The 20809-nt window shown below is 45.1% G+C and overlaps 1 protein-coding gene across 6 annotated transcripts in view; it reads left to right on the plus strand.

Moving 5' to 3' along the window:
- Window positions 1-20809, plus strand: part of SLC5A11 (solute carrier family 5 member 11) — a 45916-nt gene that overhangs the window by 8866 nt on the left and 16241 nt on the right. For 4 of the 6 annotated variants that reach the window (XM_039234408.1, XM_039234406.1, XM_039234409.1 and 1 more), the window contains 7 exons: window positions 3312-3468; window positions 6896-6967; window positions 8907-9011; window positions 10189-10248; window positions 14641-14745; window positions 15841-15946; window positions 18229-18309. In XM_039234408.1, coding sequence (XP_039090339.1) covers window positions 3334-3468; window positions 6896-6967; window positions 8907-9011; window positions 10189-10248; window positions 14641-14745; window positions 15841-15946; window positions 18229-18309 — 664 coding nt within the window. In that variant the 5' untranslated portion in view covers window positions 3312-3333. Of the gene's footprint in view, window positions 1-3311; window positions 3469-6895; window positions 6968-8906; window positions 9012-10188; window positions 10249-11662; window positions 11773-14640; window positions 14746-15840; window positions 15947-18228; window positions 18310-20809 lie in introns of those variants that run through there. The other 2 variants (XM_039234410.1, XM_039234411.1) reach the window with 2 other exon arrangements.

Raw genomic sequence — 20809 nt, forward strand, 5'->3', positions numbered from 1 at the left:
CTGAATTTATTATAAGAATATAGTCTATAATACAGATAAGATACAAAATATGTGTTAATGGTAAGATTTTTTTTATGTTATTGGTAAGATTTCCGCTCAACAGTAGGGTATTTGTAGTTAAATTTTGGGAGAGTCAAAAACTGCACGTGGATTTTCGGCTGTACCAGGGTCTCAGTGCTCCAACTTCCACATTGTTCATGACGCTGGTGCTATTCCTCTACAATTCACTTTGGATTCTGAGGTTTTGGACTAAAATGGCTACTAAGTTTCTTCTCTTAAATTCAAACTTACTCAGCCTAGTGAGTGCAAGTATCTGATTGCCCCTCAGGGTCTCCTGTGGAGTCAGCATATCAGAGTATATGTTGATGCATTCATCAGTTTATCATAAATGGCTTTCCTTTTATTTCTCTTGCACTTAAAGCATTGTATAGACTTTTTAAAAGGTGATATGCAGGGGTGCCTGGGTGGCTCAGTTGGTTAAGCATCTGACTTTGGCTCAGGTCATGATCTCGCAGTTTGTGAGTTTGAGCCCCACGTCAGGCTCCGTGCTGACAGCTGCCTGGAGCCTGTTTCAGATTCTGGTCTTCCTCTCTATCTGCCCCTACCCTGCTTGTGCTCTGTGTCTATGTCTGTGTCTCAAAAATAAACATTTTAAAAAATTTAAAAAGTGATGTGCAGAAGATAGGGAGTATTTACTAATAATTTCGTTTCAGTCTTCAGTAGGAGTGGCATTACAAAATATAGGGGCATCTGGCTGGCTCAGTCAGTAGAGCTTGCAACTCTTAATCTTGGGGTTATAAGTTCAAGCCCCATGTTGGGTGTAAAGATTACTTAAAGATAAAATCTTTATGGGGCGCCTGGGTGGCTCAGTGGGTTATTCATCTGACTCTTGGTTTTGGCTCAGGTCACGATCTCTGGGTTTGTGAGTTTGAGCCCTGCATTGGGTTCTATACGGACTGTGTGGAACCTGCTTTGATTCTCTCTTCCTCACTCTCTGCTCCTCCCGTGCTCCTGCTCTTGCTCTCTCTTAAAATAAACTGAAATCTTTATAAAAATATTTGCTATAAAAATAGGAGTGATGTCTGAGAAGTTGCAAATCACTGACCCTATAAAAATCCTTTAATGACATCAAAGCATCACCTTCATATCTGATTGGCCTCACTGTCCATCTCCCTCTTCCTAATCTTACCTGATGCTCAGGCAAGAATCTGGCGATTCCTTAAACATGACATGCTTACTCACACCTTAGCGTGTAGATGCTGTTGTCTTGCTTAGAATGCTCCCCCATCTCTGCTCATACAGATAGGACCACTGACTCATTCTTCAAATTTCAGCTTACATGCTCCTGTCTGGATCCCTCCAGTGACAATGAAGTGGTTCTTACCTCACTCACTGCATCTTGTAGAAAATAATAGTGATAATAAGAGTAGCCAGAATTTTTTTTTTTTACAAATAGTTTATTGTCAAATTGGTTTTCATATAACACCCAGTGTTCATCCCCACAAGTGCCCTCCTCCATGCCCATCTCCCCCCCACCCCCATCAGTCCTCAGTTTTTGTCAGCATTCAAGAGTCTCTCATGGTTTGCCTCTCTCCCTTTCCCCCACCATTTCCCCCCTTCTTCTCCCCCATGGTCCTCCGTTAAGTTCCTCCTAATCCTCCTATACGTGCAAACATATGATATTTGTCCTTCTCTGCCTGACTTATTTCGCTCAGCATAACACCCTCAAGGTCCATCCATGTTGAGTAGCCAGAATTTATTAAGCATAGCTGTGCAAATGCTGCATCCAGCCCTTCACAGGTATGAGCTCAGCAATCTGTGCATTTCCCTCTTATTGCCCAGTTAGGGAATTTGTCCCCATTCTCAGGACTCTTGAGTGGTGGGGCCAGTTGTGCAGCTCCTAAGCCTGAATCCTTAACATATCTGTCTTTGAGCACCATATGAAACATCTCTGTATTGTTATCTGATGAGTGAATTTTTCCATTATTGGGTGGCACCTCATGGGTAGCAGAGACTGAGTCTTTTCGTTCCCAGACTGCCAGAGTGGAGTCATGTTAACACGGGAATATGCCCAAATCACTTATGATTAAAAATCATCCTTAGGAATTTTATTAGTTTTCGGTTGTTGCTGCAAAAAATCACCCGAAACGTAGTGGCTTGAAATGATGCAGGGTTACTCTCTTATAGTCCTGAAAGTCACAAGTTCAAAATGGGTCTCAGTGGGCTAAAGTTAACGTGACATCAGGGCTGAATTCTTTTGGATACTCTAGGGCAGAATGTATTCCATTTTGTTTCTAGCTTCTAGAAGCTGCCTGCTTTCCTTGGTTTGTGGGCCCTTTTCCTCCATCTTCAAAGCCAGCAACATTGGCCGAAATCCTTCTGATGCTGATTCTCTTTCCTGATTCTCTCTTCACTTTTAAGGAACCCTGTGGTTGCAGTTATTTCACTCAGACAATTCAGGGAAAATCTCCCTATTTTAAGGAGAGCTGACTGGCAACCTTAATTCCATTTGTAAAACTAATTATCCTTTGGCCGTGTAACTTAACATATTCACAGGTTCTGAGGATTAGAAGGTACACATCTGGAAGGGGAGCATTCTGCTCACTGTAGAACCCATTAAATTGAAAAACAGCTTAGGACACTGGTTCAGGGCATGGATTTTGAAGCGAGATTGTTTGCCTTCAAATCCCAGCTCTGCCACTTGAGCCATATTAACCTTAGGCAAGTTACTTCTCTGTGTCTCAGTTTTGCCATCTGTAAAATGGGGGTGATCATTATAGTGCCCACTTTGCAGGTTTGTAAACACTTAAAATGATGTAGGAGGTGCTATATATATTATAAAATATGTGCATCTTACAGGCATGTCTGACATTGGAACAAGACTACTGCCTCGCTGACCCTCAGACAAAATTGTTGGCTTGACTCTTGCCCCTCTCTGAGGTTCCTCAGAATTGGGGAATAGCTCCAGTGTCTTGTTTTACTCTCACTCTTGGACATGGGCTTCTGAATCGGGGTGCTGTGGTGAAACCATCTGTACTGTTCATGCTGTTTGTTCTTAATACGTTGCCAAGTGAGTGGCTGAATTGCTAAAAATTAGCTGTTGATTTGATGTGACTTCATTTCATTTGCTGAATGAATGAGTGGACAGATAGATGGACAGATGGGTGGGTGGATCTGCCTTCCCTGGAGATCTGTCCCCACCACACATCTCTGCACAGGTGTCCTTTTGCTTGGGTGCTCCAAGGAGGCAGCCACACAGAGGGTGAGAAAGTGTGGTGCTGACCTCTAAGGTGCTTTTGTACTTCCCACAGGATTGAGAGTGTGCTCAGCACCATGGAGAGTACCCCCGGCAGCCCTCAGCCCACCGAATCAGATCCCCTGGAGGCTTTTCCCCAGAGGAGCCTGGAGCCAGGTGACATTGCCGTGCTGGTTCTGTACTTCCTCTTCGTCCTGGCTGTTGGACTTTGGGTAAGCCAGACCAGGGGAGGCAGGGGAAGAAACTCGCCCGAGGTCATAAAATACTTGGAACTTGAAACTTGTAAAACTGCGTTAAGTTGACCATGGGTCAGGTGCTATCTTAGGCACTTTCATTTATGCTATGTCATGTAATTTGCATAGATGTCTTATGAGGAAGGCACTACTACTGTACCCATTTTCTAGATAAGGAAACTGAGGCTCAAAAATGGAAGCCTGTTATATGTTAGTAAGTTAGCACAGCTGGAGTTAGAATCCATATCTCCTTCACTTTTTTTTTTTTTTTTAAATGTTTTATTTATTTCTAGGAGAGAGAGAGAGAGAGACAGCGTGAGCAGGGGAGGGTCAGAGAGAGAAGGAGTCATAGACTCTGAAACAGGCTCCAGGCTCTGAGCTAGCAGTCAGCACAGAGCCCGACGCGGGGCTCGAACCCACGAACCGTGAGATCATGACCTAAGCGAAAGTCGGACGCTTAACTGACTAAGCCACCCAGGCGCCCCATATCTCCTTCACTTTGAAGGCCATGTTCTTTTTTCTGTTTTCTTTTTTAAAGGGAGCTTTAAAAAAATTTCAGTGTTTACTTTTGAGACAGAGTGAGAGAGAGACACACACAGAACTTGAAGTGGGCCTCAGGCTCTATGCTGTCAGCACAGAGCCTGGCAAGGGGCATGAACCCACGAACTGTTGAGATCATGACCTGAGCCAAAGTCAGATGCTTAGCTGACTGAGCCACCCAGGTTGTTTTTTTTTTTTTTTTTTAAAGGCAATAGGGTCACATGGTTCAAAAACAAAAACTACTTAGGGGGCATCTGCGTGGCTCAGTCGGTTGAATGTCCAACTTTTGATCTTGGCTCAGGGGTCATGATCTCATGGTGTGTGAGCTATAGCCCTGAGTCAGGTTCTGCACTGATAGCCCAGAGGCTGCTTGGTATTCTCTCCCTTTCTCTCTGCCCTTCTCTTTCCCTCTCTCTCAGATAAACATTGAAAAAAGACATACTGTGAAAAGTCTCACTACTACCCTTCCCTCCTCAGGTGACCTCTGTTGTAACCTTGTTTGTACATTAGTTTGAGTTTTCCTTATGGAAATCCAAGCAAATATTATCACGTATATTTACCTCTTTCTTAAATAGGAAGTAGCTTATTATTATACTACTGTTTTCTTACCTTGCTATTTTTCACTTATCAGGGTCTCTTGGATATCTTTTCATATTCATATCAGTGCATAGACGCTTCCTGGTCTTCCTAAAAGTTACATAGGATTGAGGCACTTGGGTCGCTCGGTTGGTTGAGTGTAAAACTTTGGTTCAGGTCATGATCTCACGGACCGTGAGTTCGAGCCCTGTGTTGGGCTCTGTGCTGACAGCACACAGCCAGCTTGGGATTCTCTCTGTCCCTCTGCCCTTCTCCCTCACTCATGCATGTGCTCTCTGTCTCAAAAAACTGCATTTATCTTGTAATAAATGGGTCTGGACACTCTTACATAATTTAAAGACCATCTAATTCCTTTCTGTGAAGCACGGCTTTATATCTTTTTCCCATATTCATTAGGTTCCTATTCTTTTACTTATCAATTTCTAGGAACCATTTATTTATTTATTTATTTTTATTTAAGTAACTTCTACACTCAGCATGGGGCTCAAACTCATGGCCCTAAGATCAAGAGTGGCATGCTCTTGTAACTGATCCCGCCAGGTGCTCCTTAGGAACTCCTTACATTGTAAGGAGATTAGTAACTTTGGGATAAGGATGGTGAAGAGGAAACACCTGCTATCTGGTTTTTAGGCCATTTGGTACAAAGGACTTGAAAACTGAAACCCAAGGTGTCCCCACTTTGATCCAAGTATTTATAGATCATTTTTCTGCCCTTACCCCTTGGCTTTTCCTACTTCAGGTCAAGAAGGGGATAAAAAGTGCTGGACGTCCCAAAGACCTTTCTCTGCACTCACGCACACGTGCACACGCGCGCGCGCGCACACACACACACACATCGCCTCTACTCTTAGCAGGACATAGTGAGATGGAGGAGGCATTGTTAAGAGTAAGAATTTCATGTCAGACAGCTTTGGGGTCAGGGTTAGGTTAGGATGAGGCTGGAGTCACTGGGAATCCGTAGGTTCACAAGAGGACCAGGAGACTCTCATATATTACTAGTTTGGGAACCCTGGATTTAGATAATCCCTTTCAAGGAGTTTTTCATTTAAAAAAATTATTTTTTAAGTTCATTTTTTTATTTTGAGAGAGACAGAGAATCCCAAGCAGGATCCACACTATCAACACAGAGCCCAGTGTGGGGCTCGAACTCATGAACCATGAGATCATGACCTGAGCTGTAGTCAGACACTTAACTTACTGAGCCACCCAGGCGCCCCAGGAGTTCTTTATTTTAAAAAAAAAATACTTCCTGTGTCAGGAATGAGCTGGAATGAGCCTCAGATTCTGTTTTCTATAGCAAAATCATTTGCAGGGATGAAAAGGTACCATTTCCTGTCATCTCCTATCCAGAAAAAATCCCCTCAACAGTATTCACACCTGGGCTCAGAGAGGTTCAACAACTTACCAAGATCACACAAGCTACTTAGTAGCGAAAATGTTTCTATTCGAACACTTTCGATGCCTGGAAGCTGACCCCTAAAGATGGTTTTGAAAACCAGCCTAAGGACATGGGCTCCCGAGGCTGACGTGTATCTGAATTCCTGGCACTTCTGCTGTTGGGAAATACAGCACTAGAGTGACTTTTGACTTCTGAGCCTTGTTTTCTTCATGTGTTAGATTGGCTTAATGATACTTCCTAGGTGTGTGTGAGGATTAACCTGGGATAAAGCTCCAAGATGCTTGGTGGTGTCTGACGGCTGTGCTACTATGAAACTATATAACACTAACACCCAATAAATAGCGCCCATTATGAGCTATCCTAGATAAGGCGTGGGTTGAAAACTCAAACATGTAGGGGAGCCTTAAGTATGTGAAGCGGGGAGTGGTAGGGGTTGTATTGACCTGAAGAATTTATGTCTCCTCTAAAGCATTCAAATTAAAATCTTCTTTTTTTTTTTAAAGTTTTTTTTCTTAATGTTTTATTTATTTCTAGGAGAGAGAGAGAGAGACAGCGTGAGCAGGAGAGGGTCAGAGAGAGAGGGAGTCACAGACTGAAACAGGCTCCAGGCTCTGAGCTGACAGTCAGCACAGAGCCCAACGCGGGGCCCGAACCCACGAACCGCGAGATCATGACCTAAGCGAAAGTCGGACGCTTAACCGACTAAGCCACCCAGGCGCCCCTCAAATTAAAATCTTCTTAAAAACCATGGGTCAAAAGCACCCTATATTTGCTGTCTAAATCTTGCAGGCTAGACTCCCAGTTGGTAATCCAAGGCTTTGGCACTTTGGGATGCCTCTGACTGTCACCCACCCCTCTTCTTTGTTTCAGTCCACAGTGAAGACCAAAAGAGACACTGTGAAAGGCTACTTCCTAGCCGGAGGGGACATGGTGTGGTGGCCAGTAAGTGGTCTTTGGTTCAATTAAAGTCGCTTCTTCACATGCTGATGGTCTGTCTAGCCTTTGGTCTCTCAGGGCTTGGCTTGCACATTGTGTGAGGGCACAGTCTAGAGAAGGCTTAGCTCCAACTCAAATTTGAATTCATCACTTAGGCTGGTTTCTGGTATGGTTGAGTGCAAGGGTTCAAGTGATATCATTAGGACCTGATTTCCATCCTTCCCTCTCTCCCTCTCTCCCTCCCTTCCACCCTTCCTTCCTTCCTTCCTTCCTTCCTTCCTTCCTTCCTTCCTTCCTTCCTTCCTTCCTTCCCTCCCTCTCTCCCTCCCTCCCTTCCTTCCTTCCTTCCCTCCATATCAATCTCTCTTTTTCAGGATGATCACTATTCCCAACAAAATGGCTCCAGACTTCTCATCCTCTCAGGTTCCAGTGCACTATGGGAAGAGCATGGAAAATATCTCATCTCTAATTGTGTCCCATGCCCATCTCTGTGCCAGTCACTGTGACTAGAGTCATTTGATGTGCCAATTGGCTCAAGCTTAGGTCACACACTCAGTGCCTGAGCTCGGGGGTGGGGTGGTGGAGCTTGGAACCTCTCCTCAAGCATATGCGATGAGAAATGAAAAGGAGCTAGAAACCATTACTGGGACAAGGTAATATGGATGTTGAAAACACAAATAACAAAACAGTCCAGTTGATGTTTTCTTTTTGAGTGGACATCAGGGCATTGCCAAATACAACACACACACGTGTGCGCAGGCACACACATACACAGGTGTCCACTTCATGGGCCCACGTACTTCCTGGGTGGTCAAGAATAATAATTTACTTATAATCTCCTGAAATAAGGGTGAAATCTTTGTACTAAGAAGAGGAAGCACAGCTTCCATTTGCAGTGAGTCCAAAAGATGTAGGCTTTAAGGTGCAGAGAGACAACTGGTGTCTGAGACCCTGGTCAGGGAAATATCTGAAGACAATGACCATACTGTTCTCAGACCAAAAACATGCTCTGGGTTATATATTCAACAAACTCACTAAAAAATACATTCACTGAAGAATGTGTCTGGCACTGTATTCAACACAGGGTATGTCCATAAGCTGGTCTTCACCCTCAAGGAGCTTATAATTTAGTGTTGACCAAAGTGTAACAGCTGCTCTAAGTTTTTGCAGCTGCACACTGACACAGCCTTAAGTAACTTCAAATCGCATAGTGTGAACATCATTCCCTTTCCTGTTCTCTGTCAGTCCTCCTGACTGCATGAAAGGAAAGGTCACAGTGTGGTGCTAATACACTTTTATCAGTCTTCCATCACTGACCAATCTCTATGTTTAACCAAGAGAAGATAGGCCTCGGTGAGAGAAACTAACTAGGATTTAGTATCACAGATGGTGTCCCCACTCCAGATGCCCAGGAGAGAAAATGTAATTTACCTAGATTGGGCCACGTAACTGGGGCTGTCTGGTTCAATCAGCTGAGACTAGGGACTGGGGTCATTGAGTATAGGCTTGGCCACCTAGTGTTCTACCACCTCGCGAACTATCTGTCTACTTCGCCAAGTTAGAAAGAAGCAGAACTGGGATATATGACAAAAGCTTCCTGATTCTCATCATGAAGCACCTTCCACAATGCCTATCATCCTTTCCCCCAGGGACGATGCATACAGTTGTTCACCTTGTGCACTGCCCATCCCCATGGGACACGATTCACACTTTAGGCATCATAAGGATGCATATTTACTGTGCCAATTTCTGATAGCTGGAAGTAAGAGTGTTTTGGAGAAGTCTTTCTAATTTGAAAACAAAGACGCCAGATTGGCTAGGGATGGCCCCACCTTCTCTATTTCTCCTCCTGTCTTGGTCCCTCTGGACCATGGGAAGAACTGGGGGTGGGGAGAAGACAACATAGACCTTGGCTCCAAGATCTGACTTGTCCATCTCTGTGCAGGTGGGTGCGTCCTTGTTTGCCAGCAATGTTGGAAGTGGGCATTTTGTAGGCCTGGCAGGGTCAGGCGCTGCTGCAGGCCTTTCTGTGACTGCTTATGAGTTGAATGTAAGTATTTGGTTTACCAGGGAGTCTACAGCTCACCCTTTGCCCAGTAGGTGATCCTGGGGGGCAGTGTGAATGCCCCGTATTTCGTGAGAAAACAAGCAGGAAGCATCAAGGGTACTCCTTGTCAGCTAAAACTCGTTTCACCTGTAAGCTCCTGGCTTGCGTGGGTTTGCTTGATGCTGGCTGGTAAGGTCAAGACCCTAATAAGCCAACATGTGGGAGAAGAGGGCTCAGAATCCCTTCCTTGTGGATGCAGGAGATAGAAGGTGTCCCAGGACCAGAGGCCTTTTCTGTGTATTAGATAGCAATTGGCCATCACAAAAACATGGTTCTGTGGCTCAGTGCTTCTTGACCTTTTTGCCCACAGATACCCAAGAGCTAGGACACACTGTCCTGTCTAGCAGGGTCCGGGAAGGATATGATTTTCACTGCAGGGGAGGACATGCATTATTAATAGCGATTTTCATCTTCATAGTGACTAACTTTTTCTTTAAGACAAACTTTATGTTTATAAGTAAGCTCTGTGCCCAACATGGGACTTGAACTTACAACTCCTAGATCAAGAGTCACGCTCCATTGGCCAAGCCAGCCACGTGCTCCCATAGTGACTAAGATTTGTATGTTTTTATTTTAAGTTTATTTATTTTGAGAGAGAAAGAGAGAGAGGCAGAGAAAGAGAGATAGAATTTCAAGCAGGTTATGCGCTATCAGCCTGAGGCCTGATGTAGGTCTTGAACTCATGAACCCTGAGATCATGACCTGAGCCAAAGTCAAGAGTTGGATGCTTAACCCACTGAGCTGCCCAGGTGCCCTGTAACTAACAATGCTCCTTCTACACTGCAGACTACACTGCATGCATTACCATGTGGTGAGATTCACTTACAAAGCCCATCCTGGCCCAACAAGGGAGGGGATACATCTGGATGAAGAGGGAGGACATGAGGTTTAGGGCAACACTGAGAAGTCACTGAAAATCTTCTATTTCCACCCTTCCCTCCTTCATGCCCTCTGCCATTTAAACATGGAAATATGATGGCCCTGGGAGGATGAGGTACCGTAAGTAGGGGACTGAGCCCGATGTGGAGCCAGGCCGGGTCACCCCTAGGCACAGAGGGGAACCCAAATCAGCACCTCGAGGTGGGCGGGAGCTGAGTCCTGACTCTGTTTTCCCGGGCAGGGCTTGTTTTCCGTGCTGATGTTGGCCTGGATCTTCCTGCCCATCTATATCGCTGGTCAGGTGAGTGTGAGGGAGTCTGGTACTGTGGGTAGGGGAAACCCTTTGGGAGGGTCACCCCTGCTTTCCCTCCTTCCCACCTGATGACCTCCCTTAGACAGTCCCCGAGAGGTCGGTCCCACATGGTGAGGGACCCCTCACAAGTGAGAGCAGGGAGCCCCGGCCTTGACAGCTCCCACCTGGTGACCGATGATGAAGATGCACACGTGCTGGAAGGGACATGCGCGCTTAGAAACATTTGTTTTCAATGCGAAGACACCGATGTGAGTCTCATAGTGTCTTTGATGTGTGTAAGCCATAGTGTGTTACTGCTTTACTTCCTTTGCACACAGACCTGTAAAAGCTGCGTTAGTTTGGCAGATTGAAGGGTCAACATTTTTGTTCCCAAATAACGCTGCTTTACACTTAAAAAGCATATATATATATATATATATATATATATATATATATATATATATTTAAGTTTCTTGAGAGAGAGAGAGCGTGGTCCACGGAGGGGCAGAGAGAGGGAGAGAGAGAATCCGAAGCAGGCTTCATGCTGTCAGTGCAGAGCCCAATACGGAGCTCAAACTCCCCAACCGTGTTTGTCCCCACTCACCCCATGTGTTTGTCCATTCTTTGGTTCGTGGGCATTTAGGTTGTTCCCAGTGTGAGGCTGTGATGGAGAATGCCCCTGTGAACATTTTATGCAAATGTCCTGAGGCACATAAACAGGTGTTTATGGAGAGTGTCTACCTATGAGTAGAATATCTGGTCTATTGGGTATGTTTAACTGGTTTTGCTAGATACTCCCCATATTTACCCCAGAATATTTCTATCAGCTTATAGTCCCACCAGCAGTGGATGCAAATTCCCTGGACTCCATAACTTCACATCCTTGCCAACACTTGGTATTTTCCAACTTTAAAATTCTTGCTAAACTGGTGGGTGTATGGTTGTATCTCACTATGCTTTCAATTCTATTTTTATATTTTTTGACCAGTTGGATATCCTCTTTGGAGAAGTCACTAGTCTAGGACTTTAGCCACCCCCCCTTTTTTTTTTAAATTAGGTTATAGAGCTTCTTATTAATTGTTAGAAGTTCTTTATGTATTCTGAAAATAAGCCCTTAGGGTGGTTTTATGTGTTGCAAACATGTATATATTTTTCTACTCTGGTTTGCCTTTTCACTCTCTTAATGATGTTTTTGATAAGCAGTTCTCAACTGTAATGTAGTCATATTTATCACTTTTACCTGCCTTTCATGTCCTGTTTAAAAAATCTTTTCCTACTCCAATCTTAAAGATATTTTCCTATATTGTCTTTTAGAACTTTTCACATTTAAGACCATTATGCACGTAGAACTGATTTTTGTTCACTGCAGTTTGAGAATGGGATAAGGCCGACGCCACCCATCAGGAAACTCACAGACCAGTTGCATGTAGGATCCATTCCCTCATTCATTCATTCAGTCATTCATTGGAGAAGCACTTACTGAGCCAGATGTCAGCTGTGTGCCAGTTCCCGACGGTTCCCCATCCTTGTGAGGTGATTTCTCTAGAACATTACAGTGCTTTCCCCTCTTGCTGGAAAGTTTTTCTTTTCATTTACAGGGAGATTACCTCCTGTTCATCTTTCAAATCCTGCTTTACACAACAGTTCCTCCAAGAAACCCTTCTGATCTGCCTGATGAGGTTGAATTTCCTCCATCATACTGGCCTTTGCTTTGCATTAGCTCCTGTGGTCATTAAACTCATGTGTCTCCCATTAGACCATGTGCCTCTCCCATTAAGCCAGGGCTTCCCAGTCTCAGCACTGGTGACATTTTGGGCTGGATAATTTTTTTTTGGTGTGTGTGTGTTTGTGTGCGCCTATGTTGAGGTAGGGGGTACTCTGCATTGTAGGGTGTTTGCAGCATGCCTAGTCTCTACCCAGTAGATGCTGGTAGCACCCCCACTCCAAATTGTGACAGCCAGAACATCTCCATATGTTGCCGAATGTTCCCTGGGTAGCTACAAAGTTGTCTTCGGTTGAGATCCACTTCCCTAGATGTGTGTGTCTACCATTAGATCGTAAGCTCTAAGAGAGTAGGAACCGTTTCTGTTCTCTCCTATAGTTGTGCCTGGTACACAGGAGATGTGCAATTAAATATTTGCTGAAATAACTCAGCAGCAGGGCCTTCCATGGATTCAGAAGGAAGCAAAATGAGGAATGAGCCAATGCTCAAAAGAAGAGGCACCCAGTTAGGGACCAGAAGTCTTGGCCAGGTCCCAAAGCATTGCCGGAGTTAGCACACGAGAGAGCTATGATGACCATGTGGGGCACCGGAGGTCAAGGGGGTCCCAGGGCTGACGAGGCCCAGGTGTGCGTCAGGGAAGTGCAGTTCTGGAGCAGAAATGTCCCATTCTTGCTAGGGCTGAGCAAACAGATACCGTGCAAGGTGTCCCATGTGGGTTCTCTGCACTGTCCCTGTGGCTGCTTCCACCCTGGGGAAGGGTCTCCAAGAAAGGGAAGACAGTAAAGGAGCTGAAATCCCCTTGAGTGCTGGGCAGGGCTCTGGGGAAGGCTGGAGGTAGGGGTGGGGGTTTCGGAGGAGGAGGGAGGGGTTTTACGGGAGGATGAGAATGGCAGCCTGGATGGGATGGGGTTGGGGAGACAGTATGCAGGTCCCGCAAGCCCCTTGCTGCCCTCTGCCCCAGGAAATGAGGGGCCTGTGAGGGAGGGGCCCCACAAGCAGCAAGGATGAACTAGGGTGCTCGTCCCCCCTCCCAGGGCAGCAGCCATTTTTTTTTTTTAGGCTCCACGTCCATTGTGGGGCTCGAACCCATGACCCTGAGATCAAGAGTTGCATACTCTATACCAACTGAACCAGACAGGCACCCTTGCATTTATTTACTTCTTTTTAACATTCACCCAGCTACAACCATAGGGTATTTCCTGTGCTGCCCGTGGGCCATCCCTCACTTCTTCTCTGTCTGTCTCTCTCAGCTTGCTTGCTGGCAAATGCCTATTTAGCTCCTTGACTGCCTGACAGTTGTCATCACAGCCAGTGAGTCAGCTTGAGAAGCCTGTTCCTCAGGCCACTCACCTGAATGGACTGGGGCTCTTCCGTGTCCCCTCGAGTCAGCTCTCACACTGTCACCATGGGCACGTCTATTCATTACTGGTTGAATGTCCCCATGCGTTAATCCTTGATAGAGTGTCAGTGCACATGCTTCTGGGAAATCCCTGTTGGTGTGTGCCTTGCCTCAAAATCAGAGGGATGGGGCAAGACATTCATGAGAATCAGAGTTCTAGATTGCTTTCTGGGGGGCGAGGGAAGGTTTTTGCTTCTTTTCTATTAGAAAATGTCCATTTATTCCTGGAGGTTTTTTTTTGTTTGTTTGGCCAATATTTTATTATGAAAAGGATTTCAAGCATACATTGAAGTTGAAATAACTTTGCACCGTACACCCTTGTGTTCTTGAATACCCAGATTACCATTAACCATTTACAATTCTTTTATTTATTTATTTAAATTTTTTAATGTCTTTATTTTTGAGAAAAAGAGAGAGATATACAGAGCATGAGTAGGGGAGGGACAGAGGGAGAGAGGGAGACACAGAATCTGAAACAGGCTCCAGGCTCTGAGCTAGCTGTCAGCACAGAGCCCGACACGGGGCTCAAACCCACGAACCGTGAGATCATGACCTGAGCTGAAGTTGGATACTTAACCAGCTGAGCCACCGAGGCGCTCCCTGACCAAAGGTTTAGAATAGAGCAGTTCCCCAAAGTTTGGAACAGGGGCAAATGGAGATTCTTGAGATGCTTTTAGGTGTTAAACATGAGACCCACTACGCCGAGTCACGTAGTGCAGTTATTTCCTTTTCTGTTGTCTTTCACTTGTTTGATGACCTCAAGGGAAAAGTGTTATGTTGGTCGTAGCGTGTCTTTAAGACTAATCCAACACTTCTCCAGCATTCTTTTCCTTTTTCTTAAATGAATGAGTAGGCTCAGGGTCCAGAGTCCTTGGTGTTGCCAGAAAGAAAGAAAATAATGAATTGTTTTATTATCCGGTGTTTATTTTTGCTGGTTCCCTTAAATTTAGGATTGATTTTTCATTTACAGTGGTGATTTGAAGTTTCCTTTTTAGATAAATGTATTTACCTGTTTACATGAGTTGGTTTAAAGGAATACATTAAGTAACATAAGAGATAGCAAACATTGGGATGGGCTTGGTAGTTGGGTACATCTCCCTGCACAGAACCCCAGTTCCTCTACACCCCACTCCTCTGCCCCCATTTTCTCCTCCCTTTTTAAGCCTATCATCAAGAAGACCTTCGGTGCTTTTGAGTTTGGGGAGGGGGGAAGGGCCAGTGCCCTGAGGCCATGTGTCCAAAGTCAGGTGGGTGGTGACAGCTCAGCTCTGGCCTCTAGGTCACCACGATGCCAGAATACCTAAGGAAACGCTTTGGTGGCAACAGGATCCCCATCATCTTGGCTGTGCTCTACCTGTTCATCTACATCTTCACCAAGATCTCGGTAAGGTGGGGACATAGCCCAGCCATGTCCTTGCAGCATAGTGAGAGGATCAACTATGCCATCAACAGCCATATCAAATACAGCTATTGCTTGGGAGTGTGTCCTCCTCGTGCACTTCCTTGTACTGTTGGGCAGGCTTCAGGGAGGTCAACAGAGGGAGGGAGGGGTGGGGGGAGAGGGTAAGCATGGGCAGAAAGTTGGGAGAAGGTCTGCCAAAGGTTCTCTGGCAACATCACTAGATGGTGCAGGTCACCCCTGGGTGGGACTGTCATCTTCCTGTGATTAGACAGTGATCAGCTGTTAATTGGATGTGCTGAGGCCCATTGAGCCTGCTCCACCTTGACGTTTGGTTGGATGGGCAGATCTCTAGAAAGAGGCCAAGAGCTGATGCTGTCCCTGCTTCCAGCTGGGGCTGGGGAGAGCCCCAGGGGCTGAGGAGGGTGCAGGGGGTGCAGAGGAATCCCATTCAATCCAAACAACAGTAATTGAGGCTATGCCAGCTGCAGGCTTGAGAGATGTTGGATGACAGCATCCAATTCTGCGTATGGGTCTGTGGAAAGCTACATATGTGAGGAAGCCGTCACAAGGGAAGTTACGACCAAGAAGAATTACCAAATAGAGAAAGGGGGACTGGCGTTCTAGATGGATGGACTAGAGCAAGCAAAATATTGGATGCCTGGATGGACATGGAGCAAGTGAAGGAAATGAGGCCAAGGGGCAAGCATGCCATTCTAACCTATTTATGTAGATATTATCTTGGGGACAATAGGGAGGCCATAGAAGAATTTTAATGGGCAGAGGAAGGATGATCAGCCCATGACGGTATTTGATGAAGGTTGCAATGTGGAGGATGGAGGCTAGGAAGACCAAGAGTAGCAGCAGGAAGACCGTTGAGGAGGTTGTTGTATTAGCCCAGGGAATGGGTCTCAAATGTACTTGCCCAAGTGTTCCAGTTTGAGACCTCTGATATGGGAAGAAATAGCTGAAGAGAGGGCAGTGTAGGACTCTTCTGTGTTTGCCACAGTCCAGTCCTAGGAGAACTTGTACTGAAAATGTCCATCCATTCATTCATCCATGAACTTTATGTCTCTACAGGTGGACATGTATGCAGGCGCCATTTTTATTCAGCAGTCTCTGCACCTGGATCTCTACCTGGCCATAGTTGGGCTGTTGGCCATCACGGCTCTGTACACGGTTGCAGGTATGTCTGAACAAGGGGGTGCATAAGAGGCTGTGGGCCACCACCACCCACATCTTTTCCTGGTCCATCTTCTGATGTTCCAGTATGTTAAAACCATTCATTCATTACACCTCAATCAATGACCCCAGATAATATGGTGTCTCTTGGCCCTTGTCCAAGGGAAGAGGGCTTCCCAGTTAGAGGGAGGATTTATAAATGCACCATAACTGCATCCAGCTATTTTTCATTTATTTATTGAATAATTATTTATTTAAAACTGACTGAGGTGCATGTTTATATGCATGCACTCTGCAGAGTGAGGATGTAAGCAGCTGCAGTTTTGGAGACTGAAGTCAGACAGCCTTACCTTTTCTCATCAGAGAGGCACTCTAGAGGAGTGGTTGGCATATAGTAGGGCCTGGACAAGTATCTGTTTTTGAAAATTCATCTTTTAATCTTCATCTTCTGCTCAAGCTCACCCTCCTCTGCCTCCTCTTGGCATGATATAACTCATTCCGTGAATATATCTGTATATCACCTAGTGTGTGCTAGACACCGTTTAAGGAAATAGGGTACAGCAGTAGACAAAACAGGCAAAATCTTTACCTCAAAGGAACTTATATTCTAATGGGGATGGGGAGACAGACAATGAACAAGGAAACCAATAAATTATATCAGGATGTATTATTATAATCTGATAAGTGCTCTGAAGGAAGTTCATGTAGGGTGCAATGGGGAGTGATGGGTAAGGAGAGTTCTTTTGTTTTTTCTTTTTCTTTTTTTTTACATAGAATATAAAATACATAGAAGACCTTTCTAAGATGACATTTGAACCACATTTAAGTGGTATGAAGGAAACATTAAAGAGAAAGACAGAGGAAGAGAAGCCCAGGCTGGGGAAAGGGCACATGTAAAGACTCATCCTTTGTTTGGGGAACAGAAAGGTGCTCAATGTGTCTGACACTCAATGAGCAGATGGCTCAAGCTGCGTCCAGCTGACCTCCAGGGGGCCACTCCCACATGCCAGAGAGGAATGCCATCTCCACCCCCACCCCCACCCCCCGCTCTGGCACTGTGTGGCACAGCAGCCTGGGTGATGGGGAAAAGGCCAGCACCCAGCGCCTTGAAGGAAATAAAAGATGAAATTAGCCTGGATTTTGTTCTGAGGGCTGTGGAACACCACTGGAGGCTCCAAGCTCAAAAGCAGGCAAATCAAATATATGCAAAGGCCCCGAAGGAGATCTTCAGCGTGTTAAGCACTAACCAAAGCCATGTGCCTGGAGCCCAGGGAAAGGGAAGGGCTAGTCACAAAGCCCTCTCTGTATTTCCTTGTTTGAGGCTCCATTAGACTGTAATCTCTATGAGGACAGGGAACATGCTTTTTGGTCTGCTTCTCTATCCCTACCATGTAGAGCTAGATAATCAGTATAGAAATGATGGTGGGTTTTAGTGGCACCTGGCTTCCGGATCATTGCACTCAGCCTGGCTAACGACAGCAAAGTGTTGGGGCCAGAATCTAGACTGAGTCTCTCCTCATTTGTGACAGGGCCCTATTCCTGCTGGCCAGGAAGGAGGAGGCATGGTTGGTAGAACACCACACCTCCACACATGCTTTTTATTGCACACTGACTTTGCCCACTAGTAAAACACGTTCAGATCAGATAAATACCTCTTCTCCTTTGGGAAGAAAGAGGTATAGTATAAGGAAGAGACTAGAAATACGGCCTTGTCCAGATAGATTTGTTGCCATTATTGTCATTTCAAAGATTGTGCTAGGTGGCAAAAGAAGAATCCACTGAGGCCTACCAAAGGACCCAGCTCAGGAAGCCTGTTAGGGCTCTGATTACCTCGTACTCCCATCCTTTTTCCAGTGTTAAAAATAAAGCTGTTCAGTGTGGCCCATGCATCACTTCCTGCATCAGTTAGAAATTACCATGTAACAAACCACCCACAGATGCCATGGTTTTAAGCAAGAGCAGAAGCTTCAGGGCCCCTGAGGACTAGGCCGAGACCTGCACATTGCACTCCTCCCATATTCTGTTGGTCAAAACAAGTCACTTGGCCAAGCCCACAGTGAAGAGGTAGAGAAATCAGCTTCATGTCAATATGAAAAGGAGCAGGAAAGCCACTGGCATCATGGGTATGTGACCAGGAAGGAGGCATGTGGCCATGTTTGCAAACAACACTAAGAAATCTCCTGTCAGATCTTGAACTTCCAGGTCCTCTCTGCTACCCAGGCTAACTTCTCTGTTACCCAGGGTGTCTGACCCTCATCTCAATGCTTATCCCCACCCCGCCCCCAGGTGGCCTGGCTGCTGTGATCTATACGGATGCCCTACAGACTCTGATCATGCTCATAGGAGCACTCATCCTGATGGGCTACAGTAAGTAGGGCCCCAGGGCCACTTGGGTGGGTGACGGGCCTCCTCTTAGGAAGGGACATCTGCTCTCGGTGATCAGCAAACCCAGCTGTCGAAAGCATACTTCTGGGGCATTCTGTCATGGGTGATTTCCTTAACGTGGTTATTTTAACTGGAAGAAAACTGAGCTTATGGAAATTCACAGGGTTTTAAAATTTTTTTAAGTTTAATCACTTATTTTGAGAGAGAGAGAGCATGAGTGGGGAAGGTGCAGAGAGAGGGAGAGAATCCCAAACAGGCTCTGCACTGTCAGCACAGAGACCGACATGTAGCTCCTACTCACAAATCATGAGATTATGACCTGAGCCAAAGTCATGGCTTAACTGACTGAGCTACCCATACGCCCCGGAAGTTTACTGCTTTTTAGGTAAAAATGAATAGTTCTCTTATATTGAGAGGGATAAATGATTAATCAATAAAAGGACCTAATGATAAACGCTCAAGTTAGCACGGGAAAGTTCGTGAAGAAACAAGATTTTTGCATGGTTTCTGTTACCGTCTAAGATATTTACTAATTGCAAAGGGGAAAAATAGTTGCTTTACAGTGGGGCAGCCTGGCATGCACCATTGTAGCTAAGTGATCACAGTTAACATCACAGGGAATAAGACATTGATATGTAACTGCTGATAGGGGTGAGAGGGACATAACGTATCCTCTGTCATGCTTGCCAAAAACATAAAACCTCAGTGTTACTCAGGAATGAACATCAGACATCCAGATGGAGGGTCATTCTACAGACTTCCTAACTAGTTCCTCCAGAGTGTCAAAGGCACGAGAAATAAGGAAAGACTCAGAAATTGTCTAGGAACAGGGGTCAGGGAGTGTAAACAAGGGTTTTACCTTAATACTCTGCCTTTCTGCACACTTTAAATCTTATGTGTGGCTTTCGTCTTCCAAACAAAACTTCAAAGAAATAATGATGGAATAATCATTTCACAACACAAACAAAAGCTGCTTATTATTAACTTTAACAAACGTTTTGGGCCCTCATGAAGAAGAAAACTTCAGTGGTATACTATATGTAAAGAGGAAATACAGGGGCACCCGGGTGGCTCAGTGAGTAAGCGTCCGACTTTGGCTCAGGTTGTGATCTCGTGGTTTGTGAGTTCAAGCCCCACATAGGGCCCTGTGCTGACAGCTCAGAGCCCGGGGCCTGCTTCAGATTCTGTGTCTCCCTCCCTCACTGCCCTTTCCCAACTTGCACTCTGTCTCTCAAAAATAAATAAACATTTAAAAAAAAAAGAGGAAGTGCAAATGAGTAACAAATAGGTGAAGGACAAATGTCCACCTTTATTTAAAAAATGCTCGGTGTGGTAACTCCTAAATACCAAACCTTTGAACCTCCCAGCCCTTCACAAGCTACTTACGACAGGTTTCAGAGACAGAGACCCAAAACAGATCTTCCCAAGGTCTGTTATTCTTAACAAAACATCTAGATCTTTCTCCACAAAACTATGGATTCTCAGTGGGGAAGTTCCATTTCTTAACCCATTATCGTCGGGCAGGAAAGAGGTTACAGATCACCCTCTGTAATCTTCATCAATCTGCTCTATTAGATTGTCTCCCAAGGTATCTGCAGATTTTCATATGTTGAAAGTTAACTGACCATATATGTGTGGGTTCATTTCTGTGTCCTCAATTCTGTCCCATTGATCTGTTTGTCTTTTTATGCCAACACTATACAGTTTTGGTTTCTGCAGCTTTATAAGAAGTTTGAAATCAGGAAGTATGATGCCTCCCACTTCGTTCTTTATCAATGTTGCTTTGGCTATTTGGGTCTTTTGTGGTTCTGTATGAATTGTAGGATGATTTTTTTTTTCTATTTCTGTGAAGAATGCTATTGAAAGTTTTATAGGGATTGCATTGAATTTGTAGATTGCAGGGTGCCTGGCTGGCTCAGTTGGTAGAGCATCTGACTTGTGACCTCAGGGTTAGGAGTTCAAGCCCCACACTGGGTGCAGAGATTACTTTTAAAAAAATTGCAGCAAGGGGCGCCTTGGTGGCTCAGTCGGTTGAGCATCCAACTTCGGCTCAGGTCATGATCTCGCGGTTCGTGGGTTCGAGCCCCGCGTTGGGCTCTGTGCTGACAGCTCAGAGCCTGGAGCCTGTTTCAGATTCTGTGTCTCCCTCTCTGACCCTCCCCTGCTCATGCTCTCTCTCTCTCTCTCCCCCAGAAATAAATAAAAAACATTTAAAAAAATTGCAGCAAAATACACAAAGCAAAACTTTATAGAAATAGGAGGAATTGACAGAAACCAAAATTGTACCAAAGGCTTTAACATGTGACAGGACAAAACCACAAATAAGGACTTAGAAGTTATAAATAATACTAATGAATAAACATTCTCATAAGAGCAAATATACTTTCTTCCAGCATTGAAGAACCATTTACAAAGATAAGTCATTGAAAAAATAACCCAAATTCACAAAAATACCCATGTGAGGTTGGATGGGGAGAGAACA

This window comes from Hyaena hyaena, unplaced genomic scaffold, assembly GCF_003009895.1.
Source record: "Hyaena hyaena isolate Hyena2069 unplaced genomic scaffold, ASM300989v1 scaffold_88, whole genome shotgun sequence".
In the NCBI taxonomy this organism is placed as follows: Eukaryota; Metazoa; Chordata; class Mammalia; order Carnivora; family Hyaenidae; genus Hyaena; species Hyaena hyaena.